The 23013-nt window shown below is 42.6% G+C and overlaps 2 protein-coding genes across 2 annotated transcripts in view; one reads left to right on the top strand and one right to left on the bottom strand.

Moving 5' to 3' along the window:
• LOC106586116 (inactive dipeptidyl peptidase 10) overlaps nt 1-5416 on the top strand; it is a 71481-nt gene extending 66065 nt beyond the window's left edge. The window contains exons 20-26 of the mRNA XM_082969264.1: nt 331-525; nt 664-718; nt 860-959; nt 1758-1816; nt 2117-2189; nt 2761-2834; nt 3560-5416. Of these exons, the coding sequence (XP_082825390.1) occupies nt 331-525; nt 664-718; nt 860-959; nt 1758-1816; nt 2117-2189; nt 2761-2834; nt 3560-3694 (691 nt within the window). The 3' untranslated portion in view covers nt 3695-5416. The remainder of the gene's footprint in view (nt 1-330; nt 526-663; nt 719-859; nt 960-1757; nt 1817-2116; nt 2190-2760; nt 2835-3559) is intronic.
• A 9926-nt stretch (nt 5417-15342) lies between these two features.
• LOC106586113 (inactive dipeptidyl peptidase 10) overlaps nt 15343-23013 on the bottom strand; it is a 219104-nt gene continuing 211433 nt past the window's right edge. The window contains exons 24-26 of the mRNA XM_014172985.3: nt 19046-19118; nt 18568-18641; nt 15343-16777 (exon numbers count right to left, since the gene is read on the bottom strand). Coding sequence (XP_014028460.2) covers nt 16640-16777; nt 18568-18641; nt 19046-19118 — 285 coding nt within the window. The 3' untranslated portion in view covers nt 15343-16639. The remainder of the gene's footprint in view (nt 16778-18567; nt 18642-19045; nt 19119-23013) is intronic.

The following is a 23013-nucleotide window of genomic DNA, read 5'->3' as shown; positions in this document are numbered from 1 at the left end:
ATAGAAACATGCAATCTTAACATATTTAGACGCTGGAGAAATTAATATGAGGTTGAAAAGTGGCAGAATTGCCCTTTAATAATGTGAATAATCGAACTAGTTTTACCTTTTTGTCAATGTTTGCAATCTAGTTAACTCATTATTAGCTACCTAGCTCATATGTCAGTGGTTGAAAGTTGTTATGACTTCAAAAACACTTGAACACACTCCTGTTGTATTTATGACTACTAGGAAATACGATATTCCAATGAGCACTGAACACACCAGAAGTCACTCATATTGAACCTTGATGGTAAATTCAATTTGACCAACTTTGATGGTGTTCCATAGTGACAGTGCCCCCGGTGGCCAGGCGGTGAGTGACCAATTTGTTCTTGACTGGGACTCGGTTCTGGTCAGCTCGGATAATGTCATCGTGGCTCGCCTGGACGGCAGTGGGAGTGGGTTCCTGGGCCAGAGGGTCCTACATGAAGTCCACCAGCGTTTGGGAACTGTGGAGGTGCAGGACCAGATCGCAGCAGTAGAGTATGTACTGGAGCATGATCTGAACATGATCTGAAAGCTCTCACATGGATACTGTTGAAAGAAATTGTTGATTCGATGGGAACTGATTCATTGCATTTCAGAAATGTTAGACTTTAATACCCTCCCGTATTTTATTAGGTACCTGACCAAGCTGCCATATGTGGATAAAAATAAGGTTGCTGTTTATGGAAAGGTAAGGAAGTGTAATTTGGAATATTTGTGGATATGGTATATTTAGCTATAACCCCTTTTTTTGTATTCTTACTTACAGTACATGGGTTTTTACCTATAACCAACATTGCATGTCCAACTATTTTTGGGGGTGTTTCCCCAGGCTTATGGGGGTTTCCTGAGCTCTCTTCTACTCCTCTCCTCTGGCTCCATGTTCAGATGTGGGGTTGCAGTTGCTCCCGTGACAGACTGGAGACTCTACGGTAATTTCCCAGTCTAAGATAAATCCTTTCAGTAGCCATTCATTTAATAGAGTTTGTCAAGTCATGTCCAATATCTCTTAGAAGTTATGGTGATGGCCACTTAATACATCAGGATTTGTCAAATACGGTAGGTGGATGCAGCACTCATCCATTGACTTGAAATGTAGGGCCCGTCCAATAAGGCTGAAGGATGTTGTTGTTTATACCATTCATGTGAATGGTAAGACCAGCATGCACTTTTACTCTATAGAAATACGGCAGGCACTGGGAGGAAATACAGTATTTCCTACTACTTCAGAGGTGCCTTTGAATATCTTCCTCAAAACACAGTGGTATGAAGCCCATTGATTGTTCAGGGATTTTAAACGTAATAATAAGGGAAAATATACCTGCTTTCTGTTTATGCAATCACTGGAATCTTTTCTCACTTTCCAGTTCGCCTGAATTTTTGCTCTTTACTTTACATGGTCAATCTCATGTTTCCTACCTGTCATTTTTCAAAGACTTAGTGAAAAAATCCACTCAAAAACTATATTTTGGTATTTTTTTAATTAGTCCACTGTTAATACAGTCCCAGAAAGTTTTGCATGTCAGCAGTCAACTTTTCAAGATATTGGGTTTTCAAGCAGTGTCACTTGCCACATCCTCATGATGATGTGGCAAGTGACACTTTGCTTCTTGAAAGTCCAATATCTTGAAAACTTGACTGCTGACACAAAACATTTTGGGACTGTATTAATAGTGGACTAATGAAAGAAATACCAAAAACACACTTAACTATGTTGTATTTTTCTAAAGGTTCTGCCTTCACTGAGCGTTACTTTGGGTTTCCGGTCCAGGATGAGCTTAAATACCAAGTATGATTGACTTTCTATGTTTTTTTTTAATTAAATATTGATAGGTGGTCAAGGGGGAAGCACTGAAAATTCTACATTTAATCTTATCATTAGCAATTCATCCAATAAACACTTGTTACACTGCAATAGTGTCATATCTGTTGATTCTTCGCTAATGGCAAGCCTCTGGTAGTGGCAAGCCTCTGCTAAATCACACCAAGCTGTGCTTGAATGCATTTCTCTTATAGAAAACTAGTTGGTATTTACAGTATGTTTTCAGTATCTTTCACTGATATAAAATTGTCATTGTGTCTCGAACAGCTCTCCAGTCTGCTTCCCAACATCACAGGCACAGGTCAACGGAGGTTTCTCATCATCCATGGAACAGCAGATGGTGAGTACTAGTTCTCTCTAGTTGCTACTCAGGGCATGGTTGCACGCTATTGTTGGACTTCAATGTGGAGCTTATTTTGTAGGTTTAATGAAAAAGATAGGAGATAAGCAGTTATCTAATTAGCGTTTTATCTGTCAGACAGACAGTGTTTAAGTCAAACGATGGGCTTATTCATTGTGTTCAGTTGATTGTTAGCCTTAAGTGGGGATAAAAAGACAGATGTATCATACTGTTGTTAATGAAATAAGATATGATTGACAGGCACTCACAAAAATAGAACTGAGCAGCACACGCTATAATTGCATACCAGGTACTTGTGCACATGAGATACAGTGCATTTTATACTTAGAACTTATAAGAAGAATCATCAATTGTTCGTCTATTGTGCTATAGCTTTGTATACTGCATCCGATCTAGTTCATTTCTCAATAGCTTAATGACTATGACATTGTTCCAGCCTCAACCCTGTAGTATTACATTTAATTTTGTGAAATTGCCTACAATGTTATTCATTTGAAATGAAAATGCTTATCGAGCAAGGACACCAACGTTTCAATTATCTCTCTTTCAGCCACCGTTCATTTCCAGCATTCCGCGGAGCTGGTGAAACTTCTGTCAATATCAAATGTTAACTACACTCTGCAGGTGACCAGTTACATTCTCCCTTCCTATGCAAAGTGCCATTTAATGTCGCAGACAAAGGAGGCCTCAGTGATGCATGTATAATTGAAGCTGACCTCCCCCCTCTGCCTTGAATCATTTATTATTTAAAGTTTGACAAAGTGAAAATAGTTACCTGCTGCGCGGTGCCAAACCTGCCCTGAGGAAAATCTGTCTGATATTTAAAAAAGGCCCCACCTTTGAAAAGTAAGTAGGAGAGGAGGGAGAGGGAGAACTCAAGAATGAAATAGTGGAGCGATAATGATAAGAGTAAAATGAAATAAAGGTAGACTCAGCCGAATTACGTTGCCACGAGCAGCATTGCAGGTGTTGCGATGAGCCAGATGCAAGACTTCGCTCTCACACAGTCACCCACAGTATCTGTGCAGGAGTTGGCTTCTTAAAACATGGTAGCTACAGGACCGAAACAGTGGAGAAGTTAAGCCTCGCTCGTCACCGTTTTTAGTCGTTGCGGAAATTGACCCACTATGCTGTTTACTTTGTGCGTCTACGTCATATCGCTGAGTCTATGTTGAAGTGTAATTAATAACAGTAGTTCTGCATGTGTGTTGTGACATTGATAATAGTGGTAGTCATGTAAGTTAACACTTCTTTTTTATCTAATTCGTAATAACAGTAAATGTAAAACTACTCTGCTGTAGAATTCAATATAATGATAATGAACAACTATTTATTTCTCTGTTCCCTAGATCTTCCCAGACGAAGGCCACAACATTTACTCTGTGAAGAGCCAACGCTACTTGTTGAATTCTGTCATGACCTTCTTCAGGGAATGCTTCCTAGTGGAAATCCCTGTAGCTCATCCTGTGTCTGAGGATGACTAGGATGACCATATCTCACCTTGTTTTTGTAGAACCTGTTGCTCCTGGAAACGATAAAGTGGTCTTTGACCTGCTTGTCTGAGGAACCACCAGTGAGAAGTGGTGAGATATGGTGAGACAATGTGAACGAGAGAGGGGTCAGACAATGTTGCTGTGCACTATGAAGGGTAATGATAGGCTGAGATGAGATTGAAGATTTTTCCTGTACAGTGATGTATAATTTTTCCTATTGCTATGATCAAGCAATAGTTCACATAGGAACATTTAGGGTGTTCTGCAAATATCATAAGTATACAGTTAGCGTGGTAGAGTTTCAGTAGAGAAGAAGGGAAACTTGTTCATATTAGCTGTTTGTATGGGAGATATGTTTTTGTCTTTACTGTTAAAGATGTGAAAGGGAGATATTTATTTATTTTTCCTTTTAAAGAATATAGTTATTTCAGACAGCTGTAATGTATTGTGAATTGTATACCTAGATACATATTCAATTCTAATATGGCATTTAGCAGGTGCTTTTATCCAAAGCAATTTACAGAGCGTGCATTAGGGATAAATACAGGTAACCGGGATCCTAGGACTGTCACTCCTCACATTTCCCCCCAAAATAAAATGACCTGGGAAATGAATTTTTTTTCCCCCAATATTGCACAATTGCAATTTCGCAAAATACATAATCTGCGCAGAAGCAAATTGGCAAACATTTGTGAGCGGACCAAGTCATTTGGTGTCACTCTAAAGTGGAAAGGTGGAATAAACGAGTCCAGAGTAGGTTTTCTTGATTCAACACGGTTCTCTATTGAGGGATTTCTGACACTACAAACACTCCAACACAGTCAATGAGAATCTCCAAAGGAACAACATACGTCTTCTTTAGATGACACAGGATCAGATTACGGTTATCTTCAAATTATAACAACAATCACATATTCGTCACCGTCTTAATGAATCTTCTTGGATAGCACCACTCTCTCCGTAGCCATTCTCCAGAGATAGTTTATCTTCCTCCCTTCTTGCTGGTTCCATCCTCTCTCTTGTAGGGGAAAGAGAATATCTCATTAGTACCGTCAGCTGTGCTTAATTGACTCTGGTTACCTTGTCTCACATGCCTTGTTGGGCTACTATCTATGAGCCCAGCCTGCCCTCTGGTGGTCCTTCCACATACCTCCCCCCTCAGGACCGGACCGGAGGGTCGGGCGCCAGACGCACCGTCTTGGTCGCGTCGGGACAGCGCGTCTGCATTCCCGTTCCTCGATCCGGCCCTGTGGATGACATGGAAAGAGAACGGTTGTAAAGCAAGAAACCATCTGGCTATTCGGTTGTTATTGTTTCTCTTACCAGCCATCCACGTGAGGGGCGCATGGTCCGTAACTAATGCAAACCTCAGACCCAGTAGGTAGTACCGGAGATAATCGAGGGCCCACTTAATGGCTAGGGCCTCTTTCTCTACGGTAGCATATCTCTGTTCCCGATCGCTGAGCTTTCTACTTATAAAGAGAATCGGCCTCTCTGCTTCGCCTTCACCCTGAGCTAGTACGGCCCCGAGCCCCGTATCCGAGGCGTCTACCTGTACAATGAACTCTTGTGAGAAGTCCGGAGCCTGTAGGACGGGATCAGAACACAGGCCCTCTTTTAGCAATTGAAAGGCCTCCTCCGCCTCATCTTTCCACTCTACCCGGTTTGGCAAGTTTTTCTTGATGAGGTTTGTGAGGGGGTTGGCAATGGTTGCATATCCAGGGATAAAACGGCGATAATATCCCGTTATCCCTAAGAAGGCCCGAACGTCCCGCTTGGTCTGGGGTCGAGGCCAGTCCCGAATTGCCCTGGTCTTCTCTGCCTGTGGGCGTATTTTCCCATTCCCCACGGTGTACCCCAGGTATTCCGCTTCGGACAGACCCAGGCAGCATTTTTTTGGATTGGCCGTCAACCCTGTGGCTTCCAGACTCATGAGCCCCGCCCGTAGTCGTAGGAGGTGACTATCCCAGTCCTCGCTGTGGATGACCACATCGTCTATGTACGCCGCTGCGTACTCTTGATGGGGCCGTAGAATGGCATCCATGAGGCATTGGAAAGTTGCAGCAGCACCATGCAGTCCGAAGGGCATCCTCACATACTGAAAAAGCCCCTCCGGTGTGGCGAAGGCGGTCTTTGGGCGGTCCTCTGGAGCCACCGGCACTTGCCAATATCCCTTCGTCAAATCCAGGGTGGTGATGAACTTGGCCTTTCCTAAGCGCTCCAAGAGTTCATCCACGCGGGGCATGGGATATGCGTCGAATGTAGAGATTGCATTCACGCTCCTAAAGTCGTTGCAGAGTCTCATACTACCATCGGGTTTGGGGACCAGGACTATGGGACTGGACCACTCACTCGTCGATGGCTCGATCACACCCATCCTCAGCATCTCCCTTACCTCGTTCTTGGCGATGACTCGGCGGGCCTCAGGAATCCTGTAAGGACGGATATGCACCTTCTTGCCGGGTTCAGTGTGGATATGGTGGAACAAGACATCTGTTTGTCCTGGGAACGGAGAGAATACCCGGCCGAAGTGAATAATCAGCTTGTCTAGCTGTCTCGACTGTTCCGGCAAGAGAGTTTGGCCATGGCGCACCTGTGGTAGAACCTCCTCTTTTCCTTGGCCCTCCATGGCCATCAAAGCCACCTCCTCCTCTCTTCCATGGTACTTCTTCAACAGGTTTATGTGATAGAGTTGGACCTTCTTCCTCCTGTCGGGTTGTTTGATGAGGTAATTGACCGGTGAGACCCTTTTCATTACCTCGTAGGGCCCCCTCCACTGTGCCAGCAAGCAGTGTTCAACTGTGGGCACGAGCACCATCACTTCCTCTCCCACGGAGAACTCACGGGATGTCGCGGACTTATCGTAGGCCCAGCCTTGGGTCCTTTGCGCCTTCTCCATATGCTCCTTTACTATGGGCCACACTGCCGACAGGGTAACATGGGTAACATGTTCTATTGTGGATCGGAAGGGACATGGTTGGGTCTCCCAGGTCTCCTTGGCTAAGTCGAGGATCCCTCGACAGGGTCTGCCGTAGAGCAATTCAAACGGGGAGAATCCAGTGGACGCCTGGGGTACTTCTCGCAGGGCAAACATTAAGTGTGGGAGAAGCATGTCCCAGTTTTTCCTGTCTCTGGACACCACTCTTCTCAACATGCTTTTAATCGTTTTGTTCAAGCGTTCGCACAACCCATCTGTTTGAGGGTGGAATATGCTTTTACGTATCTGTTGAACCTGATATAACCGACACAAGTCCTTCATCAACCGGGACATGAACGGGGTTCCCTGATCGGTTAGGATCGTCTTGGGAAGGCCTACCCGAGAGAACATCATGAACAATTCCTTGGCAATTCCCTTGGACGACATGTTACGCAGGGGTATGGCCTCTGGGAACTTGGTAGCGTAATCTACGACCACTAGGATGTACTCGTGTCCTCTGGCAGATTTTGGGAGGGGTCCCACGAGGTCCATAGCTATGCGTTCAAAGGGAGTCTCTATGATGGGGAGAGGAATCAAAGGGTTACGTAGGTGTGGCCGTGGAGCTGTACGCTGACATTGATCACACGTCCTACAATACCTGGCCACATCACGGGTGACACGGGGCCAATAGAATCTCTGCATGATTCTGTCGATAGTCTTGTCTCGTGCCAGGTGTCCTCCTAGGACGTGGGAATGGGCTAACTGTAGGACTGTATCCCTGTATGGTCTAGGCACCATTAGTAATTCCTGGATTTCCCCCCTTCGTTGCACGACCCAATATAAGAGACCCCGCCTGATTGAATAGTAAGGAAGAGGGGGCTCACCTGATCCGTCGACGTTCCTCCCGTCGATCACCTTCACCTTCCTCATGGCCTCCCTTAGGTCTGGGTCTCTATGCTGCGAGGTGCCGAACTGTCCCTTTAATTCCTGGGGCAGGTCAACCTCGGTAGAGGGGTGTGGAGGTTGTTCCCCATCCCCACCAGGGGTGACTGAGGAGAATCCCTTCCAGGTTCCCTCCTCGGATGGGGCTTCAAATATATCTCTTAGCGCCTGGTTGCTCCTTCCTTCCTGCGTCGTGTATAACCCTTCGCAGGTGTCTTCATCGGTGGTTTCCTGGAATATCTGTCGTAAACGTTGGGTCTCTATTTCTTCCTCTGCTCCAGAGGACAAGGACGAGGCTACGTCTCCTTGTAGGACTACTACCTCGGGCTTGGATTTGGTTTTTTTCTTCTTTCCTGTCCCCCTTCTTCCCATGCATAACGTCATCTGCCGCAGCTCTTTATATAGAGGACAGTCTCTCCCTATCAATAATGGCACCTTCAGCTGGGGTACTTTCCCTGCCCTGACTGTACACCTTCCTTTCGGAGTGAGAATAGACAGATTCACGGTGGGGTAATAGTGGGTGTCTCCATGGATACAGGACACGGCTACTTTGTCTGGTAGCAGTGTTGCTGAGGTCACCATCTGCTCCTCTACTAACGTAACCATACTTCCCGAGTCGAGAATGGCAACCACATCTTGTCCTTCTACTCGAACCGGAATCTCTGGGGCTGGGGCTATTTCTGTTAACCAACAGTGTTGATCATGCCCTCTCGAACCGGGATGCGTGGGGATGGGCATCGATGACTCCGTGACCATGGACTCGTCCTTGCTAGGACATTGTGAGGCATAATGGTCTGGAGACTGACATTTAAAACACCGACCCTGCTGTGTGGGGGATGACTTCTCCCACCTCCGGAGGGGGTTTGGAGGTTTCGGTGGCGGACGTGCCGGGGCGAGTCGTGGTACGGGATTTGCAGAATCCTTCCGTTCCTTCTTGTCCCCTTTTAACAACTCCCCTGTAGATCGGTATGTTTCCACCGCCTGGGCTATGTCGTCGGCTGACAACGGGTTGGTTTGACCCACAACCCTTTTTAAGTCACTGGGTAATTCCCTCAATATCTTGTCCACAACGAGGGTCTCAATTACATGTCCTACTCCCTTTCCGGGTTCCAGCCACTGTTTCATCAGTCGTATTAGAGCGAAGATCTGGGCACGGACGGGTTGGTCAGTCATATAGGTCCACTGATGGAACTTTACAGCTCTATCTCTGGCAGTCAGCTGGTACCGGGACAGGATCTCGGTTTTTAGTCGCCCATAGTCCGCAGCTTCGTGGGAATCCAGGTCAAAATAGGCTTCCTGGGCCACCCCGGTCAAAAGAGGGGCTAATGCGCTCGCCCATTCTGTGGGCGGCCACTCTTCCAAGGTGGCCGTCCTTTCGAAGGTCATGAGGAAGGCCTCGATATCATCCTCCTTGGAGAGACGAGGTAAGATGGCGTGAGCAGCCGCTCTTGGCTTCACTCTAGGTTCTTCTCGCCCACTCAGCTGTCGTTGCAGGAGTTCTATGGTTGTCTGCTGTGCCGTGATCAACTGTTGTAGTAGAGCGTTGTCCATCGTTCTTGAATGGTTCCTCTGTCTACTGGAAGAATCTTGATTTACTCACTTATCCTTGTGTCACTCGTCCACCTAGTGCCCACATTCTCCACCAATGTGAGCGGACCAAGTCATTTGGTGTCACTCTAAAGTGGAAAGGTGGAATAAACGAGTCCAGAGTAGGTTTTCTTGATTCAACACAGTTCTCTATTGAGGGATTTCTGACACTACAAACACTCCAACACAGTCAATGAGAATCTCCAAAGGAACAACATACGTCTTCTTTAGATGACACAGGATCACATTACGGTTATCTTCAAATTATAACAACAATCACATATTCGTCACCGTCTTAATGAATCTTCTTGGATAGCACCTCTCTCTCCGTAGCCATTCTCCAGAGATAGTTTATCTTCCTCCCTTCTTGCTGGTTCCATCCTCTCTCTTGTAGGGGAAAGAGAATATCTCATTAGTACCGTCAGCTGTGCTTAATTGACTCTGGTTACCTTGTCTCACATGCCTTGTTGGGCTACTATCTATGAGCCCAGCCTGCCCTCTGGTGGTCCTTCCACACATTTTATATATAGCAGATTATCCAATCAGGTTGTCACATGGAAGCCTTTAGTCTAGAGAATTTACTTCACACAAAGTCACCACAAATTCAAAGTACACACAAAATTGACACTGCTGGACTGCAGACAAGACTTAAATACAGTTTAGAGTTCTTATCAGAACTGAATATTCTAAAATGAGGCCGAACCCCAAAAAAATCCAGATTGAAAAAAAATTAACTATAGGCTATATTGATTTAAAATGGTGTTGAGAACAACGTGGCGGCTGGGGGCGGCAGCGGAGTGAATAGATGAGGAAACAGCCATTGGGACTTGAAAAAGCGCAAAGAGAGGAAAACTCACCTTATTTATGATCAACTGATGATGAAAATATTGGAATAAAATAGGCTAATGCAATTGAAAGCATTGCTTATACTGAAACTCACTCGGTCATATCCAAACCGTTATACTAATGTAGTTTGAGAGTTCTTTCAATGGTGGATGGATGACTATCAATGTCAGGGGTGTCAAACTCATTCCATTTAGGGCCTAGTGTCTGCGTTTTTTTTTTGTTTTTTTTTCCTTTCAAGTAATACCTAGACAACCAGGTGAGGGGAGTTCTTTACCAATTAGGGAAAGGGAAAGGGTGATACCTAGTCAGTTGTACAACTGAATACCTTCAACTGAAATGTGTCTTCCGCATTTAACCCAACCCCTCCACGTCTTCAGGGGAACAGTGGGTTAACTGCCTTTAATTCATCAATCAAGTACAAGGGAGGAGCGAAAACCCACAAACCCCCCTCTGGAATGAGTTTGCCACTTTATGCGAACTCAAACTGAATGGAGAATGATTACTATTTTATAGATTTAATCATCAACTGAGCACAGATACTGTGATGCATGAACTCAGCTACTTCCTGTTCTCTCATTTTCAATAATTCACATTCCACCAATCAAAAATATGCAAGATGGTTACAGGGTAAATACTCAATAACTATTACCATTTCAAACAACTGATTACACACTTTTTTTAATTAACCAACAGTGAAACAGAAAATAAGAAATCTCATAAAATAATCAAATACACCAATTTAATGCTATAGTTGTGTGTGGTCATGTAGATTATCATTTCAGAGAATGTGTGATCAACAAATAGTATGAGAGTAGATATGGATATTTTTAACAGAGTTGGTCCCCATTAAGATATCTTCATGTCCCCGTTATTCATGAGCTGATCTGCTATCTGTATAATCATCAACTTGATTTTGCCAAATAGGAGATATTCTGTCATTCATTGGAGGTTAACTAGCAAGCTGAGCAATTTTGGTCATTTGACTTTTGTTTGACTGCCGTTACAAAGTTTATATGATTCGACAATGCCATATACTCAGGGTGCGCTCTGTGTGTCCTGAGCGCGCTCTGTGTCGAGATAGGGTAGGCTTACTGCTGAATTAATTAAGGAACGTGATAATGCCCGGGAATATTAGAACGGCCTGTTTTTCAATTCACAACAATGTCATTGGCAATCAAAGTTATTCTATCATTAGTAAATATCAGTTCCACTCGCTGTGAAATCTTTACATAGTGGCACAGCCAAGCCGGCAATGTGGCATATCGGCAATCTTATTTTGGGAGAACCCTGTCATAGTGACCATATCTTGGTTTTAAATGTTTCAAATGGGCACTTCCGGTTTTTGTGGTGTTTTCCAAGGCTCTTGGGATAAATATAAATTATTCCCGGTATTGAGACTTGGTTGATTTTCTGGAAAATATTCATCCCTAGCGTGCATACATTTTTGTATGGGCGGCCCCAGCAGAACCCGCAAGCTGATGTTGCAAGCGCCATGCTTTACCAACTGAGCCACTTTATTGTATATACAGTGGGGTTCGGAAATGATTGACACCCTTCACAAAGACGAGCTAAATAATTTCAATATTGAGCTACATTGTATGCTAATGAAAATTGTGGAATTATATTATTTTATTCTATTACAATTTTGGTAATACATTTCACATTCTTAAAATAAAGTGGTGATCCTAACTGACCTAAAACAGGGATTTTTTACAAGGATTACATGTCAGAAATTGTGAAAAAAATTATTTAAATGTATTTGGCTAAGGTGTATGTAAACTTCCAACTTCAACTGTACATGCCATGTAGTGTCGTTTCAGCCATGCGAATTGAAGGAAAGTTGGTGGGTGCACAGTGTTCAGATGCTGGAATTCATTTGATGAATGTGCGAAGGTAAACTACTTTTTGAATATGCAGCACGTCCAATTGGCTTAAAGTAAATTAAATACATTTGCCAAAATTATATATTTACTCCTGTCTATTCAAAAATAAATAAAATACTTCAAATACTTCACCAGAGGATCCTGAGCTTCTTTAAAAAATGAGCTGTGGATTGTTTCAAATTAACAGTGCATGGCTATTTGGGAAGCCTACAATTTGGGCAGCTCGCGTGGCAATAGGCCTAGCTGATTATTGAGTTGCAGCTGTCATTGAAAAGTATCTAAAATATGTGTGAAGATAAAGTGTCATATCTATAATTGAATGAATAATGTTGAGACAAGAAGAAGTGAAGGGGTGTGTGGCGAAGATATAGGCACGTCTCTCTCCAGAATGCCTTAGCTGTCTCCCGCTAATTCTTGCACATTCATTGTTTCATTGTGTGAATTGTTTCCCCTTTGATTGTTTATTTTCTATTAATTCCCCATTACATATGTCACCTGTAGTAAATGTAACATTAGTCCCCGTCATTTAGTTACATTCATTTCTGTTTCACTACCTTTCTTGCCTTTGTGCTGTTGTCTGTGCCCAATAATGTTTGTACCATGTTTTGTGCTGCTATCATGTTGTGCTGCTGCCATGTTGTGTTGCTACCATGTTGTTGTCATGTGGTTTTGCTACCATGCTATGCTGTTGTCTTAGGACTCTCTTTATGTAGTGTTGTGGTGTCTCTCTTGTAGTGATGTGTGTTTTGTCCTATATATATATGTCACGACTTCTACCGAAGTCGATGCCCCTCCTTGCACGGGTGGTGCTCGGCGGTCGACGTCACCGGTCTTCTAGCCATCATTGATCAGTTTTTCATTATCCATTGGTTTTGTCTTGTCTTCCATCACACCTGTTTCCAATCCCATTAATTACTTGTGTATTTAACCCTCTGTTTCCCCTCATGTCCTTGTCGGTGATTGTTTGAATGTTATGTTACGTGGGTTTGTGTATAGGTGTGCGACGGGTATCCTTTACCCATTTTATTTTGTATTTTGGTTTTGGAGTTTGTTTTTAATTAAATACTCCATATTTAACCAACTTGGTTTCTCCTGCGCCTGACTTCCCTGCCACCTACATACACGAATATGACAATATATATATGTTTTAATCCCAGCCCTGACTTGGCTAGTTAAATAAAGGCAAAATAAAAAATAGAAAAATAAATAATGCCTGCATTAATTACAGTCATTTACCATTCTCGGAGTGGAAATGTTGTTTGCTGAGTTCACAACCTGCTACACTTGTGAGAAACAAGTTTTGGTTAATTTCATAACCATCATTTACGAGTTTTGTCAATTTTCATTGTCTTTTGTTTGGATTGCTTAATTTGAGCAATGAGCATGTGTCTGGTTTCTCTGTCCTCTTAATGTTGAGGGAGTGCGCGATAGTGCCCATTTGGAGATGTCTGATTTCGGATTATCTTAACTCACCATGTCCACCACTAATACATGTTTTCCTCACCTCACACAGAAAGTCCTTCAAAGTCAGTTTTTTTTTTTTTTTTTTTACATACATGATAATAGCTTTCTTTCCAACACTCTCCCCCTTGATAATCACTAAGCCTCGGTGTGCAAGAGCAAAATATAATGATTTGATGATTGCATATATCCATTGGAAACATCCTTAAATACCTGAACATTTTTCCCAAAAACATCTCTCTGTCCCAAGCTCTCTGGTGTGGGAAACTGAAGGCTTGGGATAGGTTAGTTGATACAATGTTGTAAGTTCGCTAGCCACTGCTTCACCTGGTCCCAGTTGAGTGATTTGATACAATGTTGCACTTCGTTAATTCAAGTCAAGTCCTTTAGAAAGGGAGGTATACAGGCAGAGTACAGAGATTAATTTAATTGAAAGAACCTGCATTTTCATCAGGATATTTTCTACTGTTTTTATTTGTCGGTTTTATGTTTTTTTTACTTAGTTGACAATGGAAGTTACAGGCCTACTGCTGCATTGGCCTATAGGATATCATTGAGCTCCATGCATACGGTCATTTCTTTAGCTGCCAATGGTTCATGGTGTATCAATGTGTCCATTTGGCAGAGGCTGGCGCTCTCGCATTAGTTTAATTTTAACTTTTAGATATTTATCATTTTAATTCAGATTTTTATGATTAACCAACTCACAATGCTTTTGAGAAACAAAATGATCATTATTGAAATACAACTGTTCCACGAAAATGTGCATATGAAAATCATAACTGGCACGCAGATCGGTAGAAATGTTAAGATAAATTGTACGCTTCCCCAAACTTGAAACTCATGTGCAGCCTATTAAGTGGTTTGTTTGGCAATCAGATGGAAACATCGTAACCTTTTGTGTTCATGCCACATTAAAAGATGAAACATTTTTATAGTTAAATTGCATGCCTTTACTATAAAACCCATAAAAAAATGTATATAGGAGGTCCCGTGAAAAAAAGGTGCCACCGTTTGGAAATCAAATGCCTGTTCAACTGATTCGTTCTGGTGCCGGCCACCCTTTAAAAGCATGCTACTGTATAACTAGGCTTCAGATTGAATCCCGGCCTAAGTTCATGACTCCTATACAAAACACAACTTATGTTCAATATATCCCTGAAAGAATTGTCTACCATTCTATCCATCATATGGTGCAGCTTTACGGAAGTGTTGATCATGTATATTAATGCTTGCCTCAAATGAATTACACACAAATGTCCCATTCACCATACAGTAAATGTCCTTAGTGAATTGTATTTGTATATTTGTCTAAATAATGTACGCTAGAATAAAACCAATATATCTGTACTCTAGCTACCTTGATTCCCAATTTGTTTGTTGGTAGGAAACTGTTCAGTAGAGAAATAAATTTTTTTGGGCAAAACATCAGGTAATCAACTGAAAAGTACTGCAAACTACCATAAAGTCCCACAAAATTACACAAAATATGTTAATCAGACACCATAAAGAACTGTTAATCGCTGCATGTTCTGCTTCACGTAATACACTGCACATAATACACTTTGAGATTATGTTGGTTGCTGTTCTACAAAGAGGTATTAACATCTCTCTCTCTCTCTCGCACACCATGAGTGGTTTACATATGTAGAGCTGGGTTGGAACAAAAGCCTGCAATTTGTTGCTCTCTAGGACCACAGCTGCCCACTCCTGGTGTAGATCCAATTTACAGTTCTTGGGTGGAGTGTGTCCTCCTCACTCCCAGGGAGCAGCATTTAGTCTTTTAAACACAACACTGATAAACCATCCTGCCTCAAGGCCCTCATTGGCCCTCAACTCAACTCGTCAGGCACAAAGGTGAGTCCAAGGTCAACAAACCGATGAAATACAGTATAATTGCCTGGATCATTTGTTATTTTGTCAATCAATACTAACAACACTGTGGTTGAATGTAATTTGTGCTGAATACCTTATGGTAATATATTCTTTTTTTTCAGTTTTTTTATTCACAATCATCACTGGAGGACAATCACAATAACCCAAAACCATCACCCCCCCCCCCTTCAAAAACAACAAAATTAACATGAACAAGCATTACAAAATCCACCCTAAGAAGAAAAATCTACTAAAACCAAAATAAACTGAAAAATATACAAGACATACATGTCAAATCATTCCATTCCCATAGACTAACCTATCCATGAGATCTGACATATCTAAAAAATATATGTATGTACACACTCTGCTGTATTGTACTGTACAAAATACGGCAACACTTTAGGCGTCCCCCTGTAGACATGCAAACGCCTTACTTAGCCCTACACAATGTCATTTTATGGCCTTTGTGACCACTCACTACTCACTAGAATTATAACTGGTTTATGACCTGACATTACAACTGATATTAACTGTCTCTGATACTGCACTGGCATGTTGCATCTCAAAGAACTGAGCTGACACAGGTTAGTGTGAAGCTTCTAATAATTAAGGGATATGAATGCCAGTAAGTGGTCTTATGTAGCACTTCATAAGGCATTGAACATGTCTACATGAGACCCTTGTACAATTAAGTGTGCCCCAAAGGACTTATTTTCAATGGGGGTCAAATATGAGAGCATTCAGCGGGAATTGCACTTATTTGCGGACAACGTCACAGTCAAGGTGAACTTGCATTGCCTACAGTATTTCTCTGAAGAGCAGTGGATCATATCCGTGTGCATCAAAACCCCAAAATAAAGAGAGGATAAAATTGAAAATGGGTACATATGTGTTTGTCTCTTCCAATGTCTACCACGATGAAAACGAACATGGCAAAACGAGTTAAGCTGAAAGGGGAAAAGAACCATGCACTTGTAAGTGTGGATGTTGAAACCCTAATGGCTCCTGCCGGAGATGGAGGCAGTCTGCTATGTGCTTTGCCGTGAGGGGCCAGTCTCAGAGGTGGAGATTGAAGTGGCATTTTGGATAAGTGAGAGTTCCCACTTGTAGTCTTGACAATTCTGGTGTCCATTGTCTTTGATAGGTGTCCTTGGGAGTTCTCTGACCGCAAACACATGCACACACAAACATACATTGCGCAGGCACACGCACAAACACTATCAAACTCTCTCTCCAACTAACACAAGCAATGCAATTTGCACACACACGCACATACCCACACACACGCCGCAACTCTCACTGTCCACCTCTGTCTTAACACTTGGTCCAAAAGCCACCAGCCTTTTGTGCAGGCTTCAGCAATTTTTTACAGTGAGGAAGTCCTGCAAAAGTCCTGCCAAAGGTCTCCACCACATCCTACTCCTACTCTTCCTCCTCCTCATCATCATCGGGCAGCGGTAGGATCTCTTCCTTGAGACACTCCCTGTAGAAGCTGGTGAGCGAGGCAAAGAGGTGCAGCCTACTTCTCTGGGACAGGAAATGACCCTCATCTGGATAGATCTGGAACACCACAACAATGAGCACAACATGACCACAACATGTGCACAGCGGCATTAGTGAAAAGACAGTATACTTATATTTACTACTACTTTATGGATGTGTGTAAATACTCTCTTCTCATCACAGTTTAGGTTAGCTTATTAGGATCCCCATTTGCTACTGCACATGCAACAGCTACTCTTCCTGAGGTCCACATAAAACGTACAAATACATGACAAAGTACAGAACAGTTATAGATTGGAACAACATATTAAATTACATTCAAAATTCAATTTAAATATGAGTTATATATTGGAGAGACACCAAGAGACAATAAATTGACTATTTACACACTATTCATATATACTGCACATATTCATATTCTTAGATACAGTACAGTTAAATTAGATCTTTAGAAAGAGGAGAGGCTCTGTGATACAAAATGTTTTTTTATCTGTTTGTTTTTAAGCTAAACTTGCTTTTTGCCCGAGTTACCTCTGGTGGCAGAGCATTCCATGATGACATGGCTCTACAGATAACTGAGAAGCACATTGAATCTGTTTTTGGTTTGGGCACAAGTGAAGAAACCCACAGTGGCATGTCTGGTGGGGTATGTATGTCTGTTTGAAGTGATTAGGCATTTTCATCACAGAAATGTTTCTTAAAACGACTAGAAGAGAAGTAGTCAATTTCTCCTCAACCCTCAACCATGAAAGACTATCATTCATGTTCTTGGTGTTAGTTCTGTGTGTGCAGTTAAGACAAGGCATGCTGCTTTGTTTTGAGCCAGTCACAGCTTTGCTAGGTCTTTCTTTGCAGGACCTGGCCATATTACCGGACAGTAATCAAGATGGGACAAGATCAGAGCCTGAACAACTAGTACAGTTGATCCTGTACGCAGAACATCTTTTTAGAACTGACATACCTCTCCCCATCTTCACTTCAACTTTGTCAATATGACTTGACCATGATAACTGACCATCCAATGTTACTTCTAGGGGTTCAGCTTCTTCAACTCAATGGTCTCACCCTTTATGCACATTTCCAGTTGAGATTTAAGTCTAAGAGAACGCTTTGAACCAAATACAATGATTTTGGTTTTAGATGTATATAAGGTCAGTTTATTGTTATTTACCAATTCTGACACTTGCTGACATTTAATGACCAATTCTGACATTTACCAACTCCTTACTAAGTGTTTCAGTGAGTTCACTGGCTGTAGGTGCTGATGTGTATAGTGTGCAATCATCAGCATACCTAATAATTTTTAGCTTCTTGTAAGACAAGTTGCAAATAATTTGTACAAATATAGAAGAGTAACGGCCCAAGGCAACTGGCCTCAGGGATACCGCACTGTCCTTATCTGATGTTAGAGAAGCTTCCATTGAAGAACACTCTCTGGGTTCTATTGGATAAGTAACTCTCCAACCATTTTATGACAGGTGACGTAAAGCCAGAACAAGTTCTGATCAATAACATCAAAGGCTGCACTGAAATCTAACAATACAGCTCCAACTATCATTGTATTATCCATGTATTTTAGCCAATCATCAGTCATCTGAGCCAGTGCAGTAGAAGCTGAGTGCCCTTCCCTATATGCTGTGGCTGGTGTTACTGTATGTTTATGGTACTACACACACTACAGTAACATACTGTACATACATAGCATGGGTAGGGTACTGCATAGTTTTGTTACTGTTAGTATACATTTAAAGCAACCATAGCTTGGGTAGACTTATGGCTTAATTAATCTAGTGTACCTATACAGAACCTGTATTCTACAGTATAGTGGGCAATGACATTCTCCATACCTGCATCGAGTAGTTTGCTCCAACTTTCACAAGGTTCTTAATGAGCTCAGCAGTATGCTGAAAGTGGACATTGGCTGAAAGAAGCATAAGAAAATGTGTCAGCAGAATTCTGCTTGAATCGTCATGGGAAGAGCGGCAAGATCACATAATGACAGAAAAAATTACAGGGTGAAGATGAAAGTACCATGATGTAACTTGAAACATTTGTGACACATTGGGATTTTTTGTGGCAAAACCATTCTCTGTACAATGGAAATTGACTGATTCTTTCAATAACTTATATTTCATAAAAACTGTCATTTTTGTTAAAGGTTCTTCAGTTTTTGTAATTGTTAGATTATTGCTGTTTTAAGTGCCGTCTGGCAAGACGCACACTGCAGACTGGTCCTACATAGTAAATAACAACACAATAGCTACATAACTGACCCCTGATCATTGCTGAGGCCTTTTTCTTGGTTTAACATAGTTAGTCACTCACCATCTGCTGTGCCGTGTACAAGCATCAGAGTCTGTTCCCTCAGTGGCTGGACATTCTGCAACACACTGGAGAACTGCAACAGAGCCAACCATAGAAGTGTTAAGAGTATTAGAAAGAGTTTCCTGGCATATTGTTAGAAAGGGAAGGTGAAGAAGCATTTCTAGTGGCTAGTGAAAGTCTTCACATTCTGCTGCCGAAAAATTACATCTAAAAAGGGATTAAATTAGATTTCGTTTTTTATCGATCAACACAACCTACTCAACACTTTCAAAGTAAAAAAGAAATATATATTTGAAAAATGAAGATCTATTGATTGTGTGCCTTCACACCCCAGAGATAATACTTGGTAGAAGAACCTTTGGCAGCCATTACAGTTGTGAATAATTTTTGAATAAGATTCTATCAACATTGCACAACTCTTATGGCAACATACACTGAGTGTACAAAACATTAAGAACACATTTCTAATATTGAGTTCCACCTACGCTTTAGCACTCAGAACAGCCTCAATTCGTCGTGGCATGGATTCTACAATGTGGCAAAAGCATTCCACAGGTATGCTGGCCCATGTCACCTCCAATGCTTCCACAGTTGTGTGATGTTGGCTGGATGACCTTTGGGTGGTGGACCATTCTTGATTTTATTTTTATTTAACCTTTATTTAACTAGGCAAGTCAGTTAAGAACAAATTCTTATTTACAATGACGCCCTACCAAAAGGCAAAAGGCCTCCTCCAGGGACGGGGGCTGGGATTAAAAATACAAAAAATGAATAAAATATAAATATAGGACAAAACACACATCACGACAAGAGAGTCAACACTACATAAAGAGAGACCTAAGACAACAACATAGCAAGGCAGCAACACATGACAACACAGCATGGTAGCAACACAACATAACAACAACATGGTAGAAACAAAACATGGTAGCGTCACAAAACATGGTGCAAACATTATTGGGCACAGACAGCAGCACAAAGGGCAAGAATGTAGAGACAACAATACATCACACAAAGCAGCCACAACTGTCAGTAAGAGTGTCCATGATTGAGTTTTTGAATGAAGAGATTGAGATAAAAATGTCCAGTTTGAGTGTTTGTTGCAGCTCGTTCCAGTCGCTAGCTGTAGCAAATTGGAAAGTGGAGCGACCCAGGGATGGGTGTGCTTTGGGGATCTTTAACAGAATGTTACTGACAAAACGTGTGTTGTATGTGGAGGATGAGGGCTGCAGTACATATCTCAGATAGAGGGGAGTGAGGCCTAATAGGGTTTTATAAATAAGCATCAACCAGGGGGATTTGCGATGGGTATACAGAGATGACTAGTTTACAGAGGAGTATAGAGTCCAGTGATGTGTCCTATAAGGAGCATTGGTGGCAAATCTGATGGCCGAATGGTAAAGAACATCTGGCCGCTCGAGAGCACCCTTACCTGCCGATCTATAAATTATGTCTCCGTAATCTAGCATGGGTAGGATGGTCATCTGAATCAGGGTTAGTTTGGCAGCTGGGGTGAAAGAGGAGTGATTACGATAGAGGAAACCAAGTCTAGATTTAACTTTAGCCGGCAGCTTTGATATGTGCTGAGAGAAGGACAGTGTACTGTCTAGCCATATTCCCAAGTACTTGTATGAGGTGACTACCTCAAGCTCTAAATCCTCAGAGGTAGTAATCACACCTGTGGAGAGAAGGGCATTCTTCTTACCAAACCACATTACTTTTGTTTTGGAGGTGTTAAGAACAAGGTTAAGGGTATATTTTTTTAATATATTTTTTCCCCACATTTTTCTCCCAAATTTCGTGGTATCCAATTGGTAGTTACAGTCTTGTCTTCCGTACAGACTCAGGAGTGGCGAAGGTCGAGAGCCGTGCGTCCCCTGAAACACAACCCAACCAAGCCGCACTGCTTCTTGACACAATGCCCACTTAACCCGGAAGCCAGCCACACCAATGTGCAATGTGTTGGAGGAAACACCGTGCACCTGGCAACCGTGTCAGCGTGCACTGCGCCTGGCCCGTCACAGGAGTTGCTAGTGCGCGATGGGACAAAGACATCCCTGCCGACCAAACCCTCACCTAACCCGGACGATACTGGGCCAATTGTGTGCCACCCCAACGGTCTCCGGGTCACGGCCGGCTGCGACAGAGCCTGGTAAGAAAGCTTCTGCATATAAATGGATGAGAGAGCTTCCTACTGCCTGAGCTATGTTGTTGATGTAAATTGAGAAGAGCATGGGGCCTAGGATCGATCCTTGGGGTATTCCCTTGGTGACAGGCAGTGGCTGAGACAGCAGCTTTTCTGACTTTATACACTGCACTCTTTGAGAGAGGTAGTTAGCAAACCAGGCCAAAGACCCCTCATAGACAACAATACTCCTTAGCTGGCCCACAAGAATGGAAGGGTCTACCGTATCAAAAGCTTTGGCCAAGTCAATAGAAATAGCGGCACAATATTTCTTAGAATCAAGGGCAATGGTGACATCATTGAGGACCTTTAAGGTTGCAGTGACACATCCATAACCTGAGCGGAAACCAGATTGCATACCCGAGAGAATACTATAGACATCAAGAAAGCCAGGCAGTTGATTATTGACACGTTTTTCCAAAACTTTTGACAAAAGGGCAAAATAGACAGTTAGAATCAGCTTGATTTCCCCCTTTAAATAAAGGATGAACCGTGGCTGCCTTCCAAACAATGGGAACCTCCCCAAAAAGGAGAGACAGGTTAAAAAGGTTGGAGATAGGCTTGGCGATGATAGGGGCAGCAACCTTAAAGAAGAAAGGGTCTAAACCATCTGACCCAGATTTCTTTGGGGGGTCAAGCTTAAGGAGCTCCTTTTGCACCTCAAACTCAGTGACTGCCTGCAGGGAGAAACTTTGTAGCGGGGCAGGTAAAAAGAGGGAGAAGCATCGGGGATAGTCGCATTAGAAGGGATGGGAGTTGAGGAAATGTTGGACGGGCAAGGAGGCATGGCTGAGTCAAATAGGAATCCTGACTTAATGAAGTGGTGACTAAGGAGCTCAGCCATGTGCTTCTTGTCAGTAACAACCACATCATCAACATTAAGGGACATGGGCAGCTGTGAGGAGGACGGTTTATTCTCCAGGTCTTTAACCGTTTTCCAGAACTTCTTGGGGTTAGACCCACAGAGACATAACTGCTCCTTAAAGTAACTAACTTTGGCCTTCCGGATAGCCTGAGGGCACTTATTTCTCTTTTGCCTGAACGACAGCCAGTCAGCCTGAGTATGCGTGTGCTGAGCCTTTTTCCAAATGCAATTATTGAGAAGGAGTAACTCTCAAGATGACGGTCGAACCAGGGGCTGAACATGTTTCTAATTCTCATTTTCTTTATGGGGGCATGTTTGTTAACAATACCACTGAAAATATCAAAAAAGAAGGTCCAAGCGTCTTCGACAGAGGGGATCAAGCTGATACTATATCATTTTACAGAGGCCAGTTCATGAAGGAAGGCTTGCTCATTAAAGTTTTTTAGCAAGGGTCTATGACAAATCAGGACAAGTCATTTCACTGAGCAGCCATTACGAACACAGGCTGTAACACAGTGATCACCAAGGTCATTACAGAAACCACCAGACTGATACCTATCAGGATTATTTGTGAGGATAACTTCGAGGAGAGTAGCCTTTTCTGGTTGTTTTGAGTCATACCTTGTGGGATTGGTAATAATTTGAGAAACATTTAGGGAGTCCCATTGCTTTCCCATTTAAAGCATGTCCCAGTTTAGGTCACCTAGCAGGACAAATTCAGACTCAGTGTAAGGGGCCAGGAGAGAGCTTAAGGTACAGGCTGGTGCTGATGGAGGACGATAGCACCCAGCAACAGTCAAAAAATAGCTATTTGAAAGTGTAATGCTTAAAACCAGCTAATCAAATTGTTTGGTGACAGACTTGGTGGAGACGACCGAGCACTGAAGGTGATCCTTGGTAAAGATTGACTCTCCCCCT

The sequence above is a fragment of the Salmo salar genome, chromosome 25, assembly GCF_965601325.2.
Source record: "Salmo salar chromosome 25, fSalSal1, whole genome shotgun sequence".
Lineage (NCBI taxonomy): Eukaryota > Metazoa > Chordata > Actinopteri > Salmoniformes > Salmonidae > Salmo > Salmo salar.
Note: the sequence above shows the minus strand (reverse complement) of the source record. Positions and strands in the feature narration are given on the sequence as shown.